Genomic DNA, 22119 nt, shown 5'->3' on the forward strand with positions numbered 1-22119 from the left:
CATAGCCTTGTTTTCTTTCATAGGTAGATTAACATCTATTACTGGTTTGCTTGCTCTGAATATTCTTGAAAATGGAACTAAAAGGTCATAAAAAAAGATTAGCTGCTCCAATTGAACAAAATTTATAGGTCAGAGAAGGGGAATAAGTACTCATTCCCTCTTTCAAGGATCATTATTCATTCTAGAAATTTGTTCAGATTAAAGAGCACCTTTTAATATAACAAGAATTCTTTTTCATCTCTCCTGCCAAAGTCGACGTCTTAACCTACTTTGGCAAGTAACATGAGTATGACTGAGTAATATTAAGCCATCAAGTGGTGGAAACTAACATGTCGAGAAATATAAACCTTATGCTCTCGAAAATAAAAACATTTAGAACCTTTATAGGTGGAAGGTTAACATAAAAAAAACAAATAAAAAGTTCAATATCTAGACCACCAAAGACTTCACTTGTGTGGTGCATAATCATGAAGCTTATGAAAACAGGAACAACCAAATACACATAATGATTATACATGATTGGCTTGCTAGATATCTGTTGGAATTTAACTTTTTGCTAACAATTACGTAAAATTTAGTTTAGAAGTCGGTAAACATTTAAAAGATAGACCATTGAATAGCGCCTCGACCCAAATTTGACATGGAGGAGAAGGCTGAAAAAGTAAAAACCAAACCATAATTAGAATATTGTGGTGGACTTGTTCGGTTTGCTATTTTGGTGGTGAGCATGAAATTTGAAGGTAGATGCCAATTGAACTGAAAGACTCAAAAGAAAAGAAAAGAAACGAGCTTTGATATATTTGGTATCTCAACCTCATTGTAGTGATCTAATTATGGCGGAAAATCTGAGTTAAAACATATATTTTTTTTTGTATTATATAGTGGGTAGGAGAAGGGATTACAACGTGGGTTCAAACCCTCACCAATAGAATGAAAATTCAGGTAGCCAACCAACTGAGATTAACTGAGCTACTAAGATCCCTACAGTTAAAACATACAAATAACAATTTCTGAACATAAAAAAAAATATTATGCTTTGCGTTGAATTAAGAATATTCATGAAAGACAAGTGGAGTTGCTCAGGTACTAAGCATCTTCCACCTCCAATGTTTGAATCACCTCCAAACAATAGAGTTCAGATAGAGTTCAGATACTTTTAAACTAAATGAAATTTATTTACTCTAAATAATCTTTGACAAAATATGACTCAAAGCTTTTAGGAGAGGCGTTCGTTATACTATCATCAAAATAAAAATATTCCTAAATCCAAAACTAGAAGAGAAAAGATGAGAGACATTATTGATTGCAAATTTCCCCTGTGAGCCTATGACTTAGGCCCCGTTTGTCCATAGATATAAAAAATATTCAATTTTTTTTGGAATTTTGGAGTTGGAGTTGTGTTTGACCATATTTTTTAAAATTATAGTTTTTGGTGAAATATAGTTGTAAAAAAGTGAAAAAAAGTGATTTTTTTTTTTAAATAAGTTTTTTGAGTTTTGATATTCTGGAATACAACTTGAAGTTGTATTCGAAATTTTCATGATTAAATGATGATTCTAGAAAAAAATGATTTTTTTTTTCAAAATAAAGTGAATAATTTTTATGGCCAAACGGGGGCTTAGTAAAATCACCACGTATAGCAATTTCACGCGTAGATGAATGAGCCGAATTTTCTAAAATATGACGTGGCAATCAAAGAAACAAAGTTGTAAAAGTTCCAACAATATTACAAAAACACACGATTCTCTCTCCTTATACCCTCCTTCTTCCCCACTTCCCCTGTACATTTCACTCTTTGTATTAATCACCAACCAAAAAAAAAAAGTTAAACTAATCATCACAATCACAATCCCCACAGATCCCAAAAATATCAACAAATTTCCCATTTAATTTTCCCCTAGAATAGTACTCCAGTAGTTTAATTAATAATCTTTCAAAACTATATAAATAAATAAATATAAATCTCCAAAATGTCAATAAGCGACAGTGAGGACGAAGACGAACTCTTACAGATCGCATTACAGGAACAATCGCAACGCAACATCAATTACTCTAAACCGGTTCAACAACCTTCTAAACCGGTTCGCAACTTCGTTCAACCGCCAAACTTGAAAACCGGTAGCAGTGCTAGAAAAAACCCTAGTATTGCCGCTGCGATGCAGAAGAGCAGTAATAATAATGAGCAAAAGAAATCTGTTGAAGATGATGATGACTCGGAAATCGAGATGCTGAGTATATCATCTGGTGATGAGGATTCTTCGTCAAAGGATAATCGAAGCGGGTTCGGGTCGAGAAATAATCGGGCTGTAGGTAGAGTTGAGGATGATGGAGGATTGTGGGATGGCGGTGAACCTGATTCCTGGAAACGTGTTGATGAATCTGAGGTAACACTATTACTGCTAGTACTATTACTGATGGTTGTTTTCTCATTGTTGCCAAATGATGGATGTTTATTCAGCAACCATCGTTGTTACTGATGGTTGATAGTATATGTTGAGCAAGTTCTCCTAGATTTCCTGAAGATATTGCCAGGGTCTTTTCAGTACTGACTACTCTTGATGCTTCGTTAACAATTAACATATCAACTGGTAAAAACGTGCATACTTTAGTGCTTTGGTGCTTGCACTGAAGCATTGCCTAAGGGACGCAAAGGCCTAACCTATTAGTAACTTTGTTTTAACAGCTTGTTTGGGTGGTTGTTACATATTGTTTCATAACGTATCATATTGCATAGTATAGTATTGTATTGTATTGTTTTGATAAATATAATGTTTGGATAGATTACGTAGTTTTTTGTCGTTACATAATGTCGCATATTAGTGATTTGAAGAATAAACTTACCATATAATAGAAGAAAAATAGGGTACGGATTAAAGTTATTATACAAAATGTCGGGTGAAAGATAAAATAAGATTATTAAATAATAATCAAAGGCAAAATGAGAAAAAAATAATAATGAAGTGATGATAAGACCACACCAAATTGGTCGTTACATAAAATGAGACTTTTTGTCGTTACATAACTATGGATTGGAAGATAGGATACAAAAAATTTAAGTAACAATTGAAACAAACATTGTTTTTGTTAAATAACAATACGATACTATGCAATATCTAACAATCATCTAAACAAACAATCAAAAAGATTGCTTCAATGGATAACCTATTTGTACATGTCTGTTGCACTACAGTTGCTTACCAAATATAGTGATGTTCCTTTTATATATGTCTGTTTGCTCTATTATTGCTCGCTTTGCTTCCGAATAATGCTAGGAATTCACATATACTTGGATTGTTCATATAGGGGAATTAGTCTTTGTTCTTCTGGTCTTGTCATATCAATATGCAGCTCTATGTAAAATTACTTAACTTAATGAAACATAATCATAAGGAGCTATGCGTATTTTATTTTATTGGTTAATTTGTTATAAATCAGAGGCTGTAGTGGTATTTCCCTTTCTGCATGTTAATTGATTATTAAACATGCTTTAAATAAAGAGATTCATATATTGAAAATCTTGCAGCTAAGACGCAGGGTCCGTGAGATGAGGGAGGCAAGAGTGGTTGCAACCATTCAAAAGCCTGAGCAGGAGAAGACAGCAGTGCCAAAAAAGGCTCTTAATAATTTGCAGTCTTTTCCTCGTGGCATGGAATGCGTCGATCCTCTAAAATTGGGGTACTTATGCTCTTGCTTAAAATCTGGCTTCGCAGACTGCTTTCTCTTGATGCTTGTGCTAATTGTGATGCTGTTTTCTTATTGACAGGATAGTTGACAACAGAACATTAAGGTTAATCAGTGAGAACTTATCAAGTTCCCCATCCATAGCCGACAGGGATCATTTAGATCCCAAAGTTCGTGGTATTTACTTCTGTCACCAATTTATTAGGCTGCCTTGTTTCTCCTTGTTCATTATTTTCTTCGGACCATGTTTGTGTCAGCCCTACCTGGGAAAAGGGGAGAAAGAATTTTGGTGAGCCCCTTCAAAGTCATTGCTGTCAAGTGTATGTGTAGATGCGGGGGTAAATATGAAGATTGACCACTTAGACAAGCTTAAAGAGTAAATGGTGACTACAGCAAAGGGCTTTTTCCTACTATTGAGTACAGATATGCGGCCTTAGTTGCTTGACGCACTGATGTATGAATTTGTTTTGGACATTGCTCACAATTGACCTTCTCTGTCTTGTTATTTACTAAAGAAAGGGTCCACAATGTAACGTTAAGTTTATCAGTTACCTAATTCTCACATGGTAACTTTTCGAGAATAACATTTGTAATGGTACATGGGGAACCTACCATCACTATAAGGCTAATTGTAGGATGTTTTGAAAAGAGTTATCAGGTTGCAACTCGTTTTTTATTTTATAGTTTATAGTGATAAACTTTCACTGTAAGTAGCGATAGATGATGGGGTCTGGTTGTGTCCACGGGAAAGTGCAGACATAAATTAGTGCAATATGTTTATCGGGAAAAGAAGAATGTGTTAGAGTATATTTTTCTCTCTACTCTTTTTTTTTTTAAATCACCGAGAGATCCCCTCCCCCCCGGAAACAAACACCTGATGGGCTGTCTAATTAACCACCACTTCGAAAAAGCATTAAAACTCAATCTATTGGAAAGATAACCGAGAAATCCCCGAGAGCCAGATGGTGCAGGGTTCAAAACTCAGTGGATGATGGGCCCGTCCCTTTACCCTTGATTAAATACTAGGCTTTTGTCTATGGTGGGGTTCAAACCTGTGACGTACGTCTAACCCACACATAGCGCGCTGTGCTCTTAGCCTCTTACCACTAGATCAAAGCCCCGGGGGCATATATTTGTCTCTACTCTCATTGGTTATATTTAATGGAATGTTCAGTCTGTGTCACCTGTTCCTTTCCTATTTTTCTGCACTAGTTTTCTGACAAGTTTGTGTCTAATCTTGCAGAGAGGTTGAATTACTTCTCTGAGAAATTTGACCCGAAGTTGTTTCTCTCTCGAATTCACCAAGACACTAGCGCATCAGAGTTAGAATCAGGTGCTCTTGCTGTGAAGACTGATCTTAAAGGACGTACCCTGCAGAAAAAACAGTTGGTTAAAGAAAATTTTGATTGCTTTGTATCCTGCAAAACAACAATTGATGGTGAGCTACGTGTTTGGTAGGACATGCTATTTTGGTGTTACCTTCATTTATGATAGGAAGTTTTAGTGTGCCGGCAATGTTTTTGTTGTAGATATTGAATCAAAGTTAAGACGGATTGAGGAAGACCCTGAAGGTTCTGGAACCTCTCACTTATTTAATTGTGTCGAAGGAGTCAGTTCAATTGCTAATCGTGCTTTTGGGCCGCTATTTGAAAGACAAGTAGGTAGAGTGCAGTTCTTTATATTTTGTGAATACTTGTATCAAAATTTGAATCTGTGAGTTTGGTTCTTTACTTTTATTGGTTTCTTTTTAAAACTTCTGTGAGTGTAACATTACTGTGTAGGCTCAAGCTGAGAAGATAAGATCTGTTCAAGGAATGCTGCAGAGGTTCCGAACATTATTTAACTTGCCCAGCACGATTCGTCATAGCATTAGTACTGGTGAATATGATCTGGCAGTCAGGGAATACAGGAAAGCAAAGTCAATCGTTCTTCCTTCTCATGTATGGATTATCTAGTTAATGCTGTAAATTTAACATATGCTTTGTGTTGTATGCATTATCCTCCACATGAGAATGGTATGTAGAGTTTAATGTGTTCATTTGTACGCATGTCTCTCTGTGTTAGCCTTTATATTTCCTGGACTTGTGAGTTGGTTTAGGGCCTGTTTGGAAAGCCACCCAGGTAATTGGAATTGGGTGTAATTACACAGTTTGATCTGTTTGTTTGATCAAGTAATTACACAGTTAGATGGGAATTTAGTGTAATTGAGAGGGTGTAATTACACTCTTCAATTCTCGTGGGGGTTGAGAATTGGGTGTAATTACACCCTGTAATTACAGGGTTACTTTTTAGTTTGTTTCTTTTTTGTTTATTTTAATTTCTTTTTATTTTTTATTTCTATTATTTTAATTGATGTTGATTTTTAATTTATTTATTATTTCTATATTTTAATTTCTTTTTTATTTTTTACTTTTTAATTATTTTTATTTTTTAAAATGTATTTTTCTTTTTATATTATTTATTTTTCATTTCCTTTCTTCTCATTCCCAACCTTTACTTCTTGTGGTTCCATATAATTGCTCATATTTTTTTATTTTTTTTATTTTATTCATTTAGTATAACCGTGTTATTATTCTAATTCTTGAAACTATACCTCTTAATGTTGAAAAGAATGAGTTATTAACAAACTTGGCATATAACGAGTGACGTTATTAAAGTAGAATTTTGTTGTCAATGAGGTTATAGACTTATATTTTCCCTTGCTCTTGAATTATTTACTTAAGTTACGTTGGAACTTACTTATGTAATGTTGGAATTTGACATAAGAGTATTATGTTAAATTTTTTCTTTTGGATTTTGAATTTAGGTTATATTATCAATTTTAAATTATTTGCTTTCACATTGCATTTTGTTTAATTTTTCACTTACATTTGATGGATTTTTTGTGCCAAACATTTGAATAATGTTATGGCATTATATTTATATTTTTTGTCAAATATCCAATCCATGATGTTCTCACAAAAAAAGTCTTCTTTTAAGTTTTATAATTAATTAAAATTAAATATTATTAATTTGAAAAATTATATATCAATTATTTTTTACAATATTGGTTACAAATATATGATTATTAATTAATATATTTTCAAGAAACAATGTGTTATTAAATAATTAATTTAATATCATTTATAAAGGATTTTTTTTTAAATATTTTATAATTAAAAATTTTATTTTCATATTAAACTAACTGTGTAATTACACTTGTGCAACCAAACACCACGCTTGTAATTACATTGTAATTACGTTATTACAACAAACATGTCGTCGTAATTACACTACTGTGCAATTGCTAGGTTGTGTAATTACTACCCTAGTAATTACACCAATTCCAATTACCAGGTGGCTTTCCAAACAGGCCCTTAATTGTCGTCGTACTTTGGGCTACCAGTAATTGATTAAGCTCGGATCCTATCATATATTGTAGTTTGGGAATGCTTTGCAGAAGCTTCTTCTATTTATGCAATAGAGATTTTGCTTTTTTCCTAATGACTTATTTAATGTACAGGTGCGATGGCATCCTTGATGCCTTATTAATGACACCTTATATTTAATTATTAGGAAAAGTATTTTAGGTGCTTTTTCTTGAGCTGAGGGTCTATCGGAAACAGCCTCTCTACCTTCACAAGGTAGGGCTAAGGCTGCGTGTGCACCACCCTCCCCAGATCCTACTGTGGGATCACATTGGGTATGTTTTTTGTTGTTGTTGTTGATTTTAGGTGCTTTAGACATCCTCTGCTTCTGACTGTGTTCTGATTAGTCAAGCTGATTAAAACTGACAGCATTCCACGCTTTCATGGCGTAGTTTTGATTTAGTTGTAGTCATGTGCCATTTGACATAGTTATATGCTCCGTGACATGTTTGGGTCAATAATTGACTGATGCTTGACCTTTTTTGGTTAGTTTCTGACCTGAATTGAGTACTTGTTTGCATTTCTTTGTCTTTCTTCAGGTTGGAATTTTGAAGCGTGTACTTGAGGAGGTTGAAAGAGTTATGCAAGAGTTTAAAGGCAAGCTTTACAAGTCTATGGAAGATCCTCAGATTGATCTTACAAATGTAAGTTATAGTTACCAACATTAAAAAGTCAAAAGGATTATGACCTGTGCGTGAGTGCGATATTACTGTAGACTGTTTGGTTCTCTAAAAGTCCACCAGGACTGCTCTTTAATACTGTGTACACTTGGATTGTTGAAAGGCTAAAGATCTCAAAACTCTTCTCCTGCTATGCTTGAAAATGTGAAATTGTATCCTGAGCTTTCAATATGTAGATTTGGGAATTGTCCTTGGACATTTCGACTGGCTTTGCTTCCCCTCCTCTTTCTATTAGATATCCACTTCTGTTTTGGTAACCGGTTAGTATTGAAGCCATTCTGTTTGACTACTTATCTCATATCCATTTGGGCTACCTATTTTTGGGATAAATGGAGATCACATATTAATAAATGGGATGATATGTTCTGCATAACTGCCGCATACGAGTTTCTTTAAAATATTGTCATATAAGTTCTTCTTGATGACTATCATTCTGTAAATACTGTAAATACTTCTTACTGACTCACATCATTCTGCGCAGAATTTAAAATATTTTCCTATAAATACTTGTTACTCATATTTGACTTTTAATGCTTCATGCAGCTTGAAAATAATGTGAGACTTCTGTTGGAGTTGGAACCCGAATCAGATCCTGTATGGCACTATCTGAATATACAGGTGAGGACTCTAAGGTCCAATCAACTGTTCCTATTTTTGTTCGTAGTTTTTTTTTTTTTTTAATTAAACATAAAACCTAATAACACTAACAATAGAAAAAAAAAGATCGACAAATTAACTTGATACAATACTACTTCATGAGTTTTTTTTTTTTTTTTTGAAATTACTTCATGAGTTGTTTTATACCAACCGTCAATTCCACTATGAGTTTATATGCTCCATCCGTTGATTGAACTCTCAGTTTGATGTCTCCTAAACTTCTGATTGAACCTATTAGAGTCCATGTTGATTGATCGAGGATATGAGTTGTCTCCCTAGGTGGTTTTGGACAATTCTTACCTCATAAGCAAACTTTTCGCATTGGACCCCGGGGCTTTAGTCTACTAGTAAGGTCGTAATATTGTGATGTGTGGGTTCGGCAAATGTCACGAGTTTGAATTCTACAGCGGGTAAAAACTTGATATTTAAGTGGAGAAGGGTAAAAGTGTTGGCTCATTATCTACCTAATTTTGATCTGTGTGCCACTAGTCCTCGGGATTTTTCTGTTATAAAAAAAAAAAAAAGCAAGTGTTTTTGATTGAGTTAGGCTGAAGGTCTATTTTCTTAAGATGGTATAAGATCCAAACCCATCCATGTCCTTGGTTTATACGACGTTTTGTCTTTATGGTATGTAATCCACGTTCCAGATGTCCAATCTTGGGTGTGCAAAATGAGATTGTTAGAATCGCAGAAGGTGCCAACTGCTGCCTTCTTATATGGTCTTAGCTAGCTTGGTGTCTAGTTGGGTCAAGGTTCATTTTCTTTACATGGTATTAGAGTCAGACCTATCCATATTCTTTGTTTGCTCAGTGTTAGGCCTCCATGTTGTATTTTCTATTTTCTAGATGTCTAGGCCAAGCTGTGAGGGGAGGGGGAGGTGCTAGGATGTCCAATATTGGTTGATGGGATAGGTGGTTGTCCCCAGTCTTTGGACAATCCGCACGCATGAGCTAGCTTTTGGGGTTGCGTTGGGACCAATGCTCATTTTCTTAACCTAACACCCGTTCTTTGCACACTCTAGATGTCTAGGTTCGGGCATGCGAAGGGATGGAATAGGTGGTTATCCCCTTAGATAGCCTTGGAGAATCCTTGCCGCATGAGTTATCTTTTGGGGTTAGTTAGGGCCAATATCTGTTTTCTTAACCTAACACTCATCCCCCCACAGCTTGGCCTAGAATATCTGGAGCATGCATAAATATAATACGCGGGGCTAACATTTAAGTAAACCAAGAATAAGGATGAGTTTGGCTTTGATACCATGTGAAAAAACACGGACTGAACCTAACTCCACCTGATAAGTTAGTTCAATAGGTGAGCATTGCCAAGACCACATGAGGAGACAATAGTGGATATCCTCGACCAATGTGAGACTTTAACACTTCTCCAAGCCATTGGATATCTGGAGTGTGGACGACATAACATGGGAGCCTAATGTAGGATAAACCAAAAATAATGATGCATTTTGGCTTGATAACATGTTAAGAAAATTAACCTTGAGCCTTACTCAATTTCAAAAGATAACTCATGACGTGAGGATTGCCTAGGACATAAAAGGAGACAACACTACTTTCCCTCAAACAAAGTTGGGCATTATAACAAAACTCATTATTGTAGCGAAATGGAATCTACCACCTAGCCCAGGACATAAAAGGAGACAACACTACTTTCCCTCAAACAAAGTTGGGCATTATAACAAAACTCATTATTGTAGCGAAATGGAATCTACCACCTACCAGAAACATTGGATTAGTCACAATGTCTTAATAGATCTTAGCCAACTTGTCTTAAGTTTCTCATGACTGGTCAGAAGAAAGATCATAGAGAAAATGTCCAAGCCTTAGTGGATAGAGTTGCTTGACACTTGTGCTTGTGGGAGGTAGCACGTACCCCTTGGAATTAATCGAGGCACGCGTAAGCTGGCCCATTCACCATGGTTGTTGGAAAAAGGAAGACCATAGAGAAAAGTTGAAACCTAAAAAGTATCTCTGGATCAGCAAGGAAATGGAGAGATTGGGGAAGAGATTATTAAACATGAGTAAAAGAGAGAGACCTGTTGTTTGAGATAGATCAGTTGCTGTGTTGTGATAAATAGGATTTCCTCAAAATGCTAGAATGAATGAGGAAGAGAAAGGAGGTAACTCCTTTAACTTGTTTTCAATTTTTGACTATATACTCTTTCCGTCCCATTTTATCTTGCGAAATTGAACTTGTTGCAGAGTTTAAGATGCTAATTCTGAAAATATATTGTATTACTCCCTCCGTGTCAATTTATGTCTTAGTTTTCTTGGATACGGAGTTTAAGAAAGACTTTTGAATCTTCTGGTCTTAACTAAAAGATGCGTATAATGTACCAAAATGTTCTTTGAATCTTGTGGTCCTAAACATGTCATGTGAGAAGTTGGAATTAAAGAACTACTAAATATAGACCGTGACGTCCTTTTGAAATGGAGGGAGTATTGACTATTGAGAGGGGACGAAAATATTAAACCAATGATAAAGAGTTTATTTGACATTACTGTTTAAATTAGAATAGTATACGGAGTTGAGAATTTTAGTTCTTAAAAGTTGTGAAAATTCCTTCTTAAAAAAAAAGAAAAGAAAAGAAAGAAGCCGTATAGAATAATTTTTGTGGGGAATGGAGACGAATATTTTAGAACATCCCCCAAAATGCTGTATAAAGTTGGAAGGAGGGAGTATTAGAGCCCGTTTGGATTGGCTTACAGCTTAAAGCTGTTTGCAGCTTATAAGCTGCTTTAGATAAACTAAGTCAAATGGGTCCAATTATTTTTTTGAGCTTATTTTAAGCATAAAATGACTTTAAGCTGGCCAGCCAAACACTCAAAAAAGCTGAAAACAGCTTATAAGCCAACTTATAAGCCAATCCAAACGGGCTCTTAATGTAGTATGCTTGTTATTTTTGTGAATGCTGCAGCGTCACACTTACATTACTTTGATCAACAGAGAACTTAATTAATTTTAGAAAGATTTTTTTACGGTTTTTTTTTGTGTGTGTGGGGGTGGGGTGGGGTGGGGGTTGCACGTGCATATGTACAATGAGAGAAAAAGATTGGGTTATGATTGCTATATTCCAATAAAAACAGAATACCCATGGTTGGTTGTGAAATCCTCTCTCTTCTGCATATAGGATATTTGGCACTTTGTTTTCCTTAGTGGAGGTAAATGATACGGTAAATACTTCCTTATTTTGTGATGGGAAGTAATTCTGCAATGTTCTCTTTGTTGTCCATTTGACAGAACCACAGAATCCGAGGTTTGCTTGAGAAATGCACTTTGGATCATGAAGCAAGAATGGAAAATTTTCGGACTGAGATGCGTGAAAAAGCTTTATCTGATGCAAAATGGAGGCAAATTCAGCAAGATTTAAACCATTCCGTAAGCTTGACTGCCTGTCGTAAAAATGTTGATAATTAACTGGACTTCAAACTAATGTACTAATTTTTTCCCAAATGATCATCAGTCAGATGCTGATTACGCTGATTCTCTTGAAAACTCATATGTGACGGGTGATTCACAACAAGTGGAATTTACTGGTGAAAAGGTTGATGCTCTCAGAGGAAGTTATATAAGGAGGTTAACTGCTGTAATTATCTATCATGTACCTGCCTTTTGGAGAGTGGCTCTTGCAGTTTTCAGCGGGAAATTCGCCAAGGTAAGGAATGTTTCTACCCAGTATACTTTGTGTAGGCCAGTGCAAAACCATGGATATAAACAAAACATTTTCTGATAATTTACAAATTCAATGAGGCCAGAGAGCTTTTTTATGTTTTCTGCTTGGTTCAGTCTTCGGAAAGGAAGCAGCTAAATTTGCACCTTGCACTTGTCATTTTTGGGGGTTGTAAATCTATTGTCCTTTACTAGATGCATTGCCCCCATATATGGTGACCATGGTATAAAATATGCAGTCTCATCTGTCAATGTTTGTTATTTATTTCCATCTGCTAATTGCTTTGATTTAATGGCCCTTTCTTCTGGTTCTGTAGTCTTCTCAAGTATCCTCTGATTCAAATGTGAATGCCTCTGCGAATAAAAGTGAAGAAAAATCAGGAGATGGGAAGTACGCAAATCATTCTCTTGATGAAGTTGCTGGGATGGTGCGCAGTACTATATCAGCTTATGAATCCAAGGTAAATGTCCAATCTTGATGGTAGGAGAGTAATGTACAGATGGTTATGTTTAGTTCGAGTAGTTGTGGACTTAGTTGTCTTCCATTTATGGTTGTTATAGAAATTGTCTCCATTCCATATTTGTCCTTACCAAAAAAGAAAAGAATTCGACGCTCACTTCCAAATTTTTGCTTTTCAACTAATGAGGATTGAGCCCTGCTGCATATACTTCTTTGGTTCTATTTATTCTTTTCCGGGGAGGGGTTTTATTCTTTGAAGACAGTAAGATTACGGTATTAAATCTAATCATGAATACCGCTCCAATTGTACTCCATATTCTTTCTTTCTTTAAATGGTAAAATTACTGTGACAAATCTTTTCATGATTACAATTCTCATTGGACCTGGGACCTATCAATTTGGCTTTCCTTGCGTACCGTAGAAGTGGACAATTATTTGTTGTAGTCGACCTGTTGTGCTTTGTAATGTGGCCAAGATATGGTCGAATTAGATTGAGACATTAAGTTTAGTTCTGACAGCTGTGTTGAGGGAGAAATTACTCATAGGGTGGATAGGATAGAAAGTTCGACCGGAAGTCTTCCTAATGAAAAGTCGAAAGTAAGAAAATCAAAGAAACGCAATGTGATCAATACACCTCTATAGTGCTACACAGTGCGAGCAGTACACCTCTATCGTGTTATAGGCACAAATGCAAGGATAACCACCTGCCATTCGAGATGTTGTGGATTACTTTCCTGAAAATATCCCTGTTCTCCTTTCTCCTTTTGATAAAACATAAATTCACGTGCAACTCAAAATCCTAATATCATTAATTATTAAAAAGATAGATCTAATCAAAAGAACAGAAACTTCTAGGTGAGGAAGCAAATTCTTATCTCCACAGCATGATATCCCTTGAATCCAAACAGGTCATCAGTCTAACGATGTATGCTTGTATCAACTGCTTAAACTCTTCTTTTAAGTTCTGTCTTCGTAGCTTCGTACCTTTTTAAGCTTTCACATTCTTTAACATTAGTAGCAAATTGTAGTTAGTCTTTCTGTTATCAATCTCGTTTTGGCATATTCAAGAAAAATATTTGCAACTAGGCTTTGCAATTGATTTCTATGTTTCCGGAGTGAAAGAGTTGTAACCTCTTATGATTGTGTTGCTTCTTTCCTTATGTATCTGAGTATGGAAATTACACTCACAGGTCCAGAATGCATTTGGGGATCTTGAAGAATCAAATATTCTTGGCCCATACATGAGTGATGCCATAAAGGAGATAACCAAAGCATGTCAAGCTTTTGAAGTGAAAGAATCAGCGCCTTCAATTGCTGGTACTTAAGTTTACGAGTTTCTTAAACTATCGTACATGAGAGGTATCTAAAGATTTTATTCCTTCACAACAGTTGCAGCATTGCGAACACTTCAATGTGAGGTGTCAAAAGTTTACATATTGAGGCTCTGTTCATGGATGCGGTCTACACTTGAAGAGATATCAAAAGATGAATCCTGGGTCCCAGTATCTATTTTACAAAGGAATAGATCTCCATATACCATTTCTTCCCTACCTTTGGCTTTCCGTTCAATTATCACATCTGCAATGGATCAGATCAATGCGTAAGTTGTAGAGGTTGTTACATGCTGTACATATTTGTACGTAAGATGAGTTTTTAATTAGCCCCCTACATATGGCAGTAAGTTGAATAGCCTCGGTAGCTAGGTTCTTTCTCATTATGTAACATGATTGATACTTTGACATTTATTATTACATTTTTAAAAAAATTGTTTTGACGTTACTTGTCAAAAAATTGGATAATAAGCTTTGACATCAGGAAGTGATTCAGATTAGAGTTGCGAGACTTTAGAATGAGTACGTGACTTAAGCAAGAGTAAGTAAGTGGTAATTTGCACCTATCTTAGCCTTTGAGCGGCTTTGTAAAACATTACTTGATTCTCTTGATAAAGGAATTTTTAAACTCTTGTTGCCTTTAGAAGCTATAAGCCCTTAAAACTCACTTAACCAAAGGTCATTTGTGGCTTTGCATGTGAAGTCCAAATTTCTATGCTCAAAATTCTGTCTAGGTTCATTACATTTATATACCACTTTTATTTTATTTACAAAATTTAAATCTTGGCCAAAGGTACCTCTGGCTTACCTTAGGAAGACTGTGCTACAGTTATAATGATTTATAAAACTTACTTTTCTGAATAGAAAGGAAATTTCCGCTAGTTAGAATAGATGTCACAAAGAAGAGTTTAAGCTGAAGATGACTAATTCTACTTTCTCTGGGATCTCTCGAGGAGATAGAGATGCGGCCATATAGAGGTCGCAACCCAGCCGAGCTCAGTAACGTGGGCTTTTAATCCAAGTGGAGGCAAAAATTATGGACTTAGCCACATGCTATCATAGAGGACTGTGTGTTAGTCTATCTTGACAGAGCGGACTCTACTACGTCGTAGCTGCTGGTCCAACCTGATATAATACCATGTTCGCTAAGTCCATCTATTTTTTTTTCTTCATCGGAAAAAAAAAAAGAAAGAAGGAAAGAAAGAAAGAAAGAAAGAAAGAAAGAAAGAAAGAAAGAAGAGGTTGCAACCCACTTATTATGTACTAAATTGAAGGAGGTTTTAGAATTTACTGGTTCTACACTCTGTCCCAGTACACCATTCACTGGCTAGTTGCGACAAGGTGCTATTTCCTTGAACCTTATGTTTCCAGCTATGACCAAGTCTTGGAGTTTTTAGTAGCTGAAAAGCTCATCAAATGAGTGTGAGAGAACAAAATATTCCTTAAAATATTCTTGCAAAACAATTACATTAACATATTTCAAAATTACATTGTTAGTTAAGCTGATATACCAAGGCCTTGATTTTTCTAGGTCTTCTCAAATGTGATGGTAATTAAATTCTCTGTAGATCCCTTAATTTAAGTGGAACATTTGCTTAATAGAAGAGGCTAAGGGAAATTTCTGAAATATGTTGAGGAATGAGGAAGGGGAATACGAATTTGTGAGTAACACAATATACCTGAATAACAAAGTATTGTATAAGGAGAAACGAAAAGGATTGTATATGTGTTCATGTTAGCTATTACTCAAATTCTGGCAAGGATGGATGTTGCAAGAAAAGGAGTCACCTACTGAAATGTGAAAAAGCTAAGATGGAAGCATCTGAAGGCACAAATCGCGGGAGATGGATATTGCTAATCCTTTAGAATAGAGTTGAGGTGTGATTGCCTGCTCTTAATGATAGAAAGATCGAATACAGATGGATGAGCCTGTGATCATGAGGTCTAAAAAAGCATCCCGAGGCCCCAAGAGTCCTTCCCTTTTAGGAAGAATGCAAGCTCTTAAGAAGAGGTTGATTCTTCCAACACCTCCAATCTATCTCCTCAAGAGAGTTATGTATGATTTAATCTAACTTCTGAATCTCTTGGAGTTTTGTGAATCACCAGCTGAACTAGTGTTTATCTTCAACAAAGTCGGAACATTCTAGTAAGTATTGCCATCATACTGTTTCTTTTGTTGTTTTTGGAGGGACATGAAGTCCGATGTTTGTTAGGACAGGTGGAACCTTACATTTTTAGCTTTAGGTATTGACTATTGACTCATTTGAGTTTGTCTGGGATGTGGATATCCTTATGTGGGTGAATGTCTCATCCATTTCAGACCTTTATCCCCCAAAAGAAAAGAAAAGAAAAGAAAAGGCATAATCATTTCTGGTATTTGAATAAGTGGATAAATGGTAATACACTTTACTGAGAACCATACTAATATATTTTGCCTGAATCTTGTGCATTTGGTGGACCCTTTTTTTCCGGTTGTGGACCCCTTCGAAGAGGTTCTAAGATTGTGCCTAATACCATATCCTGCTAGAAAAGCATCTTGTTTTCAGTACATATGTATGTTACAGCTTTGACATTTTTCCTATTTTTTCCTTAGTTAACCTCAGTGTTATCAAAGGCGCGCTTTAAGCGCGCTTAAGCCCTGAAGCGAGGCTCAAAACATGTTGAGCGCTTCACCTCGCTTTATGTGCGCTTCAGTGTTGTCATCAAGACTCTAAGACATACTTTTCCTTGCCAATGAGCCTCGCTTGAGGAGGTGACACTAGATGATTGATATTTCACTTTATCGTAATATTTTTACAATTTCTTTGTCCATATATTTGTTAGTCATGCTTATTATAATTAATCTTGGATTAAACACATATATATATATATATATATTTGTACCATTGCGCTTTTTTTCATTAAAGCCCATGCTTTATTTGCGCTTTGCGCTTAAAGCCCCAGCTGACCTTAGAGCTTTTTTGCGCTTTTCGCTTTTGATAACACTGGTTAACCTGCATGGGGAGCTTGTATGTCCCACCACATTTCCTGTTTCAGTCTGGACCTGTTTTTGGTAAGTATAGATGGTAGCAGCACTATATGATAAGGAGGTGCAAAGATGTAAGGGAGCTACGCTTCCTTAATTACACAAGGAGTCAATGAGCAGTCCAAGAAAGTATCCCTGTCATTTTCTTTCAAAGTGTCTGGACATTGGAGGACGAAGTTTGGAACTTTCTGCTTTTTTGCTGTCTACCTCTGGAATTGATTGTGTGCATAGCATAAAAAACAATATCAAATGGAAAATAATATACGGATTTTGTGTTTCCTCAGTGTCTAACAGTCATATCTATGTTCATGCCATGTAAGGGTCCCTTTATCTGATTTGAGTTGTACCTTACCTTACCAATAGATAATCGTAACATGTTTTATATTGCCATTGGAAAAAAAAAAAAGAAAAAAAGAAGAAGAGATAATCGTAACATGAAATGCTTATTGACGTCAATTGCCTTTCACTTCAAGCACATCTCCTCCCTATTGGTTAAAAGTTTCAAGGGAACCTATCAAAAGGTCGAATAATTCTTGTAAGCTAAGTTGAACTCTTCTTGTCCTAAGCCGTGTTGACAGTGTATTTTAGGCTGTCAGAGAATAAGTCTGTTATTTTTGGCGAGGGTTTCAGTGTGTTCAACTTTTGTTCAGTTCTTTCATTTTTCATTAGCTGTCCTTTTATCATTTTCAGAATGATTGAGTCTTTGCGGAATGAGGCCATGAAGTCAGAAGAATTATTCTTGCAGCTTCAAGGAATCCAGGAATCTGTTAGACTAGCCTTCTTGAATTGTTTGCTGAATTTTGCTGGTAAGTATGAATCTTATACCTTAGCATCGTAGTAGCTGAAAGACTTTGGAGTGATACAAATTGTTTACCCTGATAATTAGGTCATCTGGAGCAAATTGGAGGTCAGCTTAACCTGAATAAATCGAACAGAGAAAGTCCGTACTTTCAAAATGGATATCTTGAACTAGAAGAAAAATCATCTGAACCCCTGCCAGGAAGTATTGTTGATCCGCATCTACAGCTGCTGATGGTTCTAAGTAATATTGGATATTGTAAAGATGAGCTTGCTCGTGAATTGTACTGCAAATACAAACAAATTTGGCTGCAGTCTAGGTACATAATTACTCTCTTTCTCTTTAGCGTTCACATTAAGTTTAAAGCACTTCAACGGTTTCTCGCTCCAGACTATGTTAGAAATTTGGAAAATCCAGCAAGTAAGCTGGATAGATTTAAGGAATCTATTTTTTTATATTAACATCACACAGAATGAGATTCAAGGTGAGTTGCATAAAAGTGTTGGTTACTGGGCATTACTAGTTTGCACTTTTTGCATAAAATTCTTGTTCTTATATCAACAACAACAACAACAACAACAACAACATACCCAGTACTTGTTCTTATATCAAAAACGAAAAATGTAAAGACTATATTGACCATTTCCTAGGCCTTCTTCCCTTGATTAGATAACTTTTGTTTAACTGTCAAATATTGGTTTAACATCATGTCATTATTATACCTAATTTAGGGGAAAGGATGAAGAGGACAGTGATATCCGAGATTTGATTATGTCTTTTGCTGGGCTTGAAGAGAAGGTCCTTGAACAGTACGCTTTTGCAAAGGTATGACTAAGTTCAGGTCTCTTGTGTGTCAAGAACTGTTACTTTGTGTGAGATCCATCAATCTGGTTGTATTGTTTCCATTCTTCACCTATCATATAGACATCTCATGCCTACCGTTTTCATAAAACTGTTATACCAACTTTTACCTGGAAAAATCTGAAGAGAAATGGAACTTTGTGGAGAGAAATTGAGGCACGTCTTTGGAGATTCTTGAATGAGTAATATTTGCACAATACATGTTGCAAAATGCACATATTATCGGTTATACAGTAATAAGCATTCTTCTTTCATATAAATGGCTTGTTCACGTGCCTTTTCAGAATCAAAAGGTTTATTGTCCAAATTTTCTTCTACAGCAGTTCCAATCCCATTTCAATAGTATTCCTCATTTTAATTATCAAAGTGTTTTTTCAAAAAAGAAATGTCCTCTTTTTCTGATAAGGTTAAGAATGGTTATAAGATGTTTACCTTTTGTTCTGCGGACTCTTTTTTAATAGGGAGCACACGTGTACTGACATGTGTAGAAATTGGCTAAACTTTGTTAAAAACCGATTTTGTTGTATTATCCTATTATGGTATATCTTGAATACGGGTTTTCCCCTACTTGTCCTCGATAAAAAATTAGTAATTAAAAAAAAAAAAAGGGGGGGGGGGGGGGGGGGGGGACAACTCTGGTGTCATTAAGGGACATACCAATGACCAAATAGCCAATAAGTTGCTATTAACCCCCACCCATACCCATTTAATTATATATAATTGGGAGACAGGTAGTTAGATGATATATAAGTTGCTCCCGCATGGGGATGGTAAATATATCCTCAAAAAAGAGGAAGATGCAACATTTATGCCTTGCGCTTGATATTTATTGTACATTCTTTATTGATTGAACTGAAGGATACTGATATTTCTTAAATAAAGGTTCCATAATTTCTATTTTTTGGCGTATATTCGTCAGACAAATTTGATTAGAGAAGCGGCTATAAACTATTTCTTGGATGGTGGAGTACAATGGGGTGCTGCGCCAGCAGTTAAGGTGAGAAAAGACGCTTCCCATTAACTTAGTGTGTTTTAACCTTTGAATGTTAAATGACCGTCTATGTCTTGCAGGGCGTGCGAGATGCTGCTGTGGAATTGATACACACTCTAGTAGCTGTACACGCGGAGGTAGCATTTCCTGAATGTCTTATGGGCATATTGTTGCTTTAGAACTATATTTTCTGTACCTTTTAAGAATGTAGTTTCTTGGTGAACTAGTTAATCCTTAATTTTCCTTATTGCTTGGGTATTCTTTGTAATACTGATTTTTCTCTTCACAGGTTTTCGCTGGTTGTAAGCCTCTACTGGACAGGACGCTTGGTATTCTTGTTGAAGGCCTAATAGACACTTTCCTAAGTCTTTTCCATGAAAATCAAGACAAGAATCTTAGAGCATTAGATGCAAATGGCTTTTGCCAACTTATGCTTGAGGTGAATTGGCAGTCTACTGAGTCTTATAAAGTGTATAATGAAAACTAATAACAACATACTAAGGCCAAAAATGGACACTGTACTTTTGCGATGTTCAGTTAACTTGCACTTCTAGGACACACTTTTGTGCTGTCAGATGACTTCTGCTATAATGGTTAAAATACAAGTTGGTGTTTTGCATTTACTTTTTGAGGGCTTTTGGTTGCTTTAGGTTCTATTTTATTTGGCCAATAGGTTTTAAAACAAGTAGGTAGATTTTGATTTCATGTTCACACTTATTTCTGTAGTGAGCCAAAAGTTGAATCTGGAATTTTTTCTGATTCTTTGTGGGGTTAAATGTGCAGCTGGATTACTTCGAGACCATATTGAATCCGTATTTTACACATGAAGCAAGGGAGTCACTGAAAACATTACAAGGGGTGCTCTTAGACAAAGCAACTGAGTGTGTTGCTGAGTCTAATGAGACTCCAACTCACAGCCGCCGGCCAACACGTGGAAGTGATGATGCATTTGTGGATGACCGGCATCAAGGGGTGACTGTATCACCAGATGACCTGATTGTGAGTAAAACTTGCCCTCTATCCACCCTGCAATTTTGCTGCTTTGACTGGCTGCCTTTCACCAAATTGTCTAGTTTAGACAGTGTCATTGAGACGTTTCTCTCCACCTTTCTTACTTGCATTCCAATTGTATCTTAATTTTCAGGCGCTTGCTCAGCAGTATAGTTCTGAGCTACTTCAATCTGAACTTGAGAGGACTAGACTCAATACAGCATGCTTTGTGGAATCACTTCCCCTGGATTCTGTTCCAGAATCAGCAAAGGCAGCACATGCCTCTTTTAGAGGACCTCTGGATTCTCCTAGTAGAAATTTTAGGGGATCACAACATGTTGGTTCCCCGAGTTTCTCCAGGCCAAGACGTAGATAAGTTAATATCATTTCTTTTCCGTGAGATATTTTCATTGTAATGCTTGTGCAGTAGTTGTATTTTAGCAGTTCATACATTCTTTTGTTAGAAGAGATCATTTTTGCTGATAATGAAACCATCACCAACCTCGTTTGAAATTCATTCATGTATGTAGAAAGAAATGATGAAGTTGTTTTTCATCAGAACAGTTTCAAGGATTTTATGCAATTTTCATCACATATTGTTGAGTGAAAATTTATGTTGCATTTGGTCATAATATTCCACTTTCGATCCCATACCATATATATGTCTGAAGGGTATACAATGGGGAGAGATTTTATATGGGCATAATACATGGATAGACACCTTAACTTGGGACTCAACTGGCAACTAAATACTGGAACTTTGAGAATGCACAACTAGACAACTCAATTCATCTCCACTGTGTCTATGTATGTATCACCTTTTATATAGCTACAAACAACTAATTTTTCCGTTTGGTCTGACCACACCAATGGGTATTTGTATCCTGCTAGTTTGCTCAATTCGTTGTTAAGAGTCTCCTGTTTCTCAGCTGATTGTCATCTGGGATCAGTGCTCTAGACTATTGATTAGGATAAGAAGCGACCTTGGTGATGGATAAAAAGTGAGGTAAAAAACGGGGGAGCTGCTGATCGGCATTGGGAATTCATTCATGTGGTGTGGTGTGGCGTTTGTTCCAAGGAAGAACTTCTGTGAAATAGTTCTTCGATTTTTTTCAGCTTTTCAGGTATCGTTTTTCAATCTAACATGAAAAAGGGATTCGGGACTTTTGCGAGTTCATTGTGTGGTGTTTGCTGAATCCTTGAAATAGTGATTGATTTGATATCCTAATTGTTGATGGAATGGACTTGGGACTGAGGGAAGCGCCCCCTATCCGAATCTTTCCGATACTTAAGGCTTGAACTCGTGCCATCTGGTTAAGGGTGGAGGGATTCTGTATATCTATACATTCCACAACAATTTTTGGTGGTAGTTCTTTCAGGCTGGTGTGCTTCACTTCAATTTGGTTATTATGGAATTGCGTATCTGGTTTGGACCGTTTGATCTGACAAAGATGTTGCACTTGCGGTCTCAAGGCTAAATTTCGCAGTTCACTAGAAAACAGGTTATTTTTAAAGTGTTCATTTGACTGTAAACTTATTGTTGTGAATAGGAA

At 36.0% G+C, this 22119-nt stretch overlaps 1 protein-coding gene across 1 annotated transcript; it reads left to right on the forward strand.

Annotated features, from left to right (window-relative positions):
* The first annotated feature begins 1781 nt into the window (after positions 1-1781).
* Positions 1782-21176, forward strand: LOC132627321 (exocyst complex component SEC5A-like). Its single transcript, XM_060342592.1, has 21 exons — positions 1782-2384; positions 3524-3675; positions 3764-3858; positions 4925-5119; positions 5211-5338; positions 5463-5621; positions 7628-7732; positions 8312-8386; positions 11681-11818; positions 11904-12095; positions 12427-12570; positions 13760-13886; positions 13959-14169; positions 17616-17731; positions 17812-18043; positions 18456-18549; positions 19505-19582; positions 19657-19713; positions 19866-20015; positions 20360-20575; positions 20721-21176. Exons 1-21 carry the CDS (start codon positions 1971-1973, stop codon positions 20940-20942), a joined length of 3300 nt encoding a protein of 1099 aa, XP_060198575.1. The 5' UTR covers positions 1782-1970; the 3' UTR covers positions 20943-21176.
* Positions 21177-22119: the final 943 nt, after the last annotated feature.

The sequence above is a fragment of the Lycium barbarum genome, chromosome 2 (genome assembly GCF_019175385.1).
Source record: "Lycium barbarum isolate Lr01 chromosome 2, ASM1917538v2, whole genome shotgun sequence".
NCBI classification, from domain to species: Eukaryota; Viridiplantae; Streptophyta; class Magnoliopsida; order Solanales; family Solanaceae; genus Lycium; species Lycium barbarum.

Excerpts from the sequence above, each read along its gene's own strand:
- LOC132627321 (XM_060342592.1), top strand. The coding sequence starts at position 1,971 with ATGTCAATAAGCGACAGTGAGGACGAAGACGAACTCTTACAGATCGCA. Across the intron at positions 17,732-17,811 it reads TTGTTTGCTGAATTTTGCTG|GTCATCTGGAGCAAATTGGA; the intron begins GTAAGTATGAAT and ends CCTGATAATTAG. Across the intron at positions 18,044-18,455 it reads CAAATTTGGCTGCAGTCTAG|GGGAAAGGATGAAGAGGACA; the intron begins GTACATAATTAC and ends TACCTAATTTAG.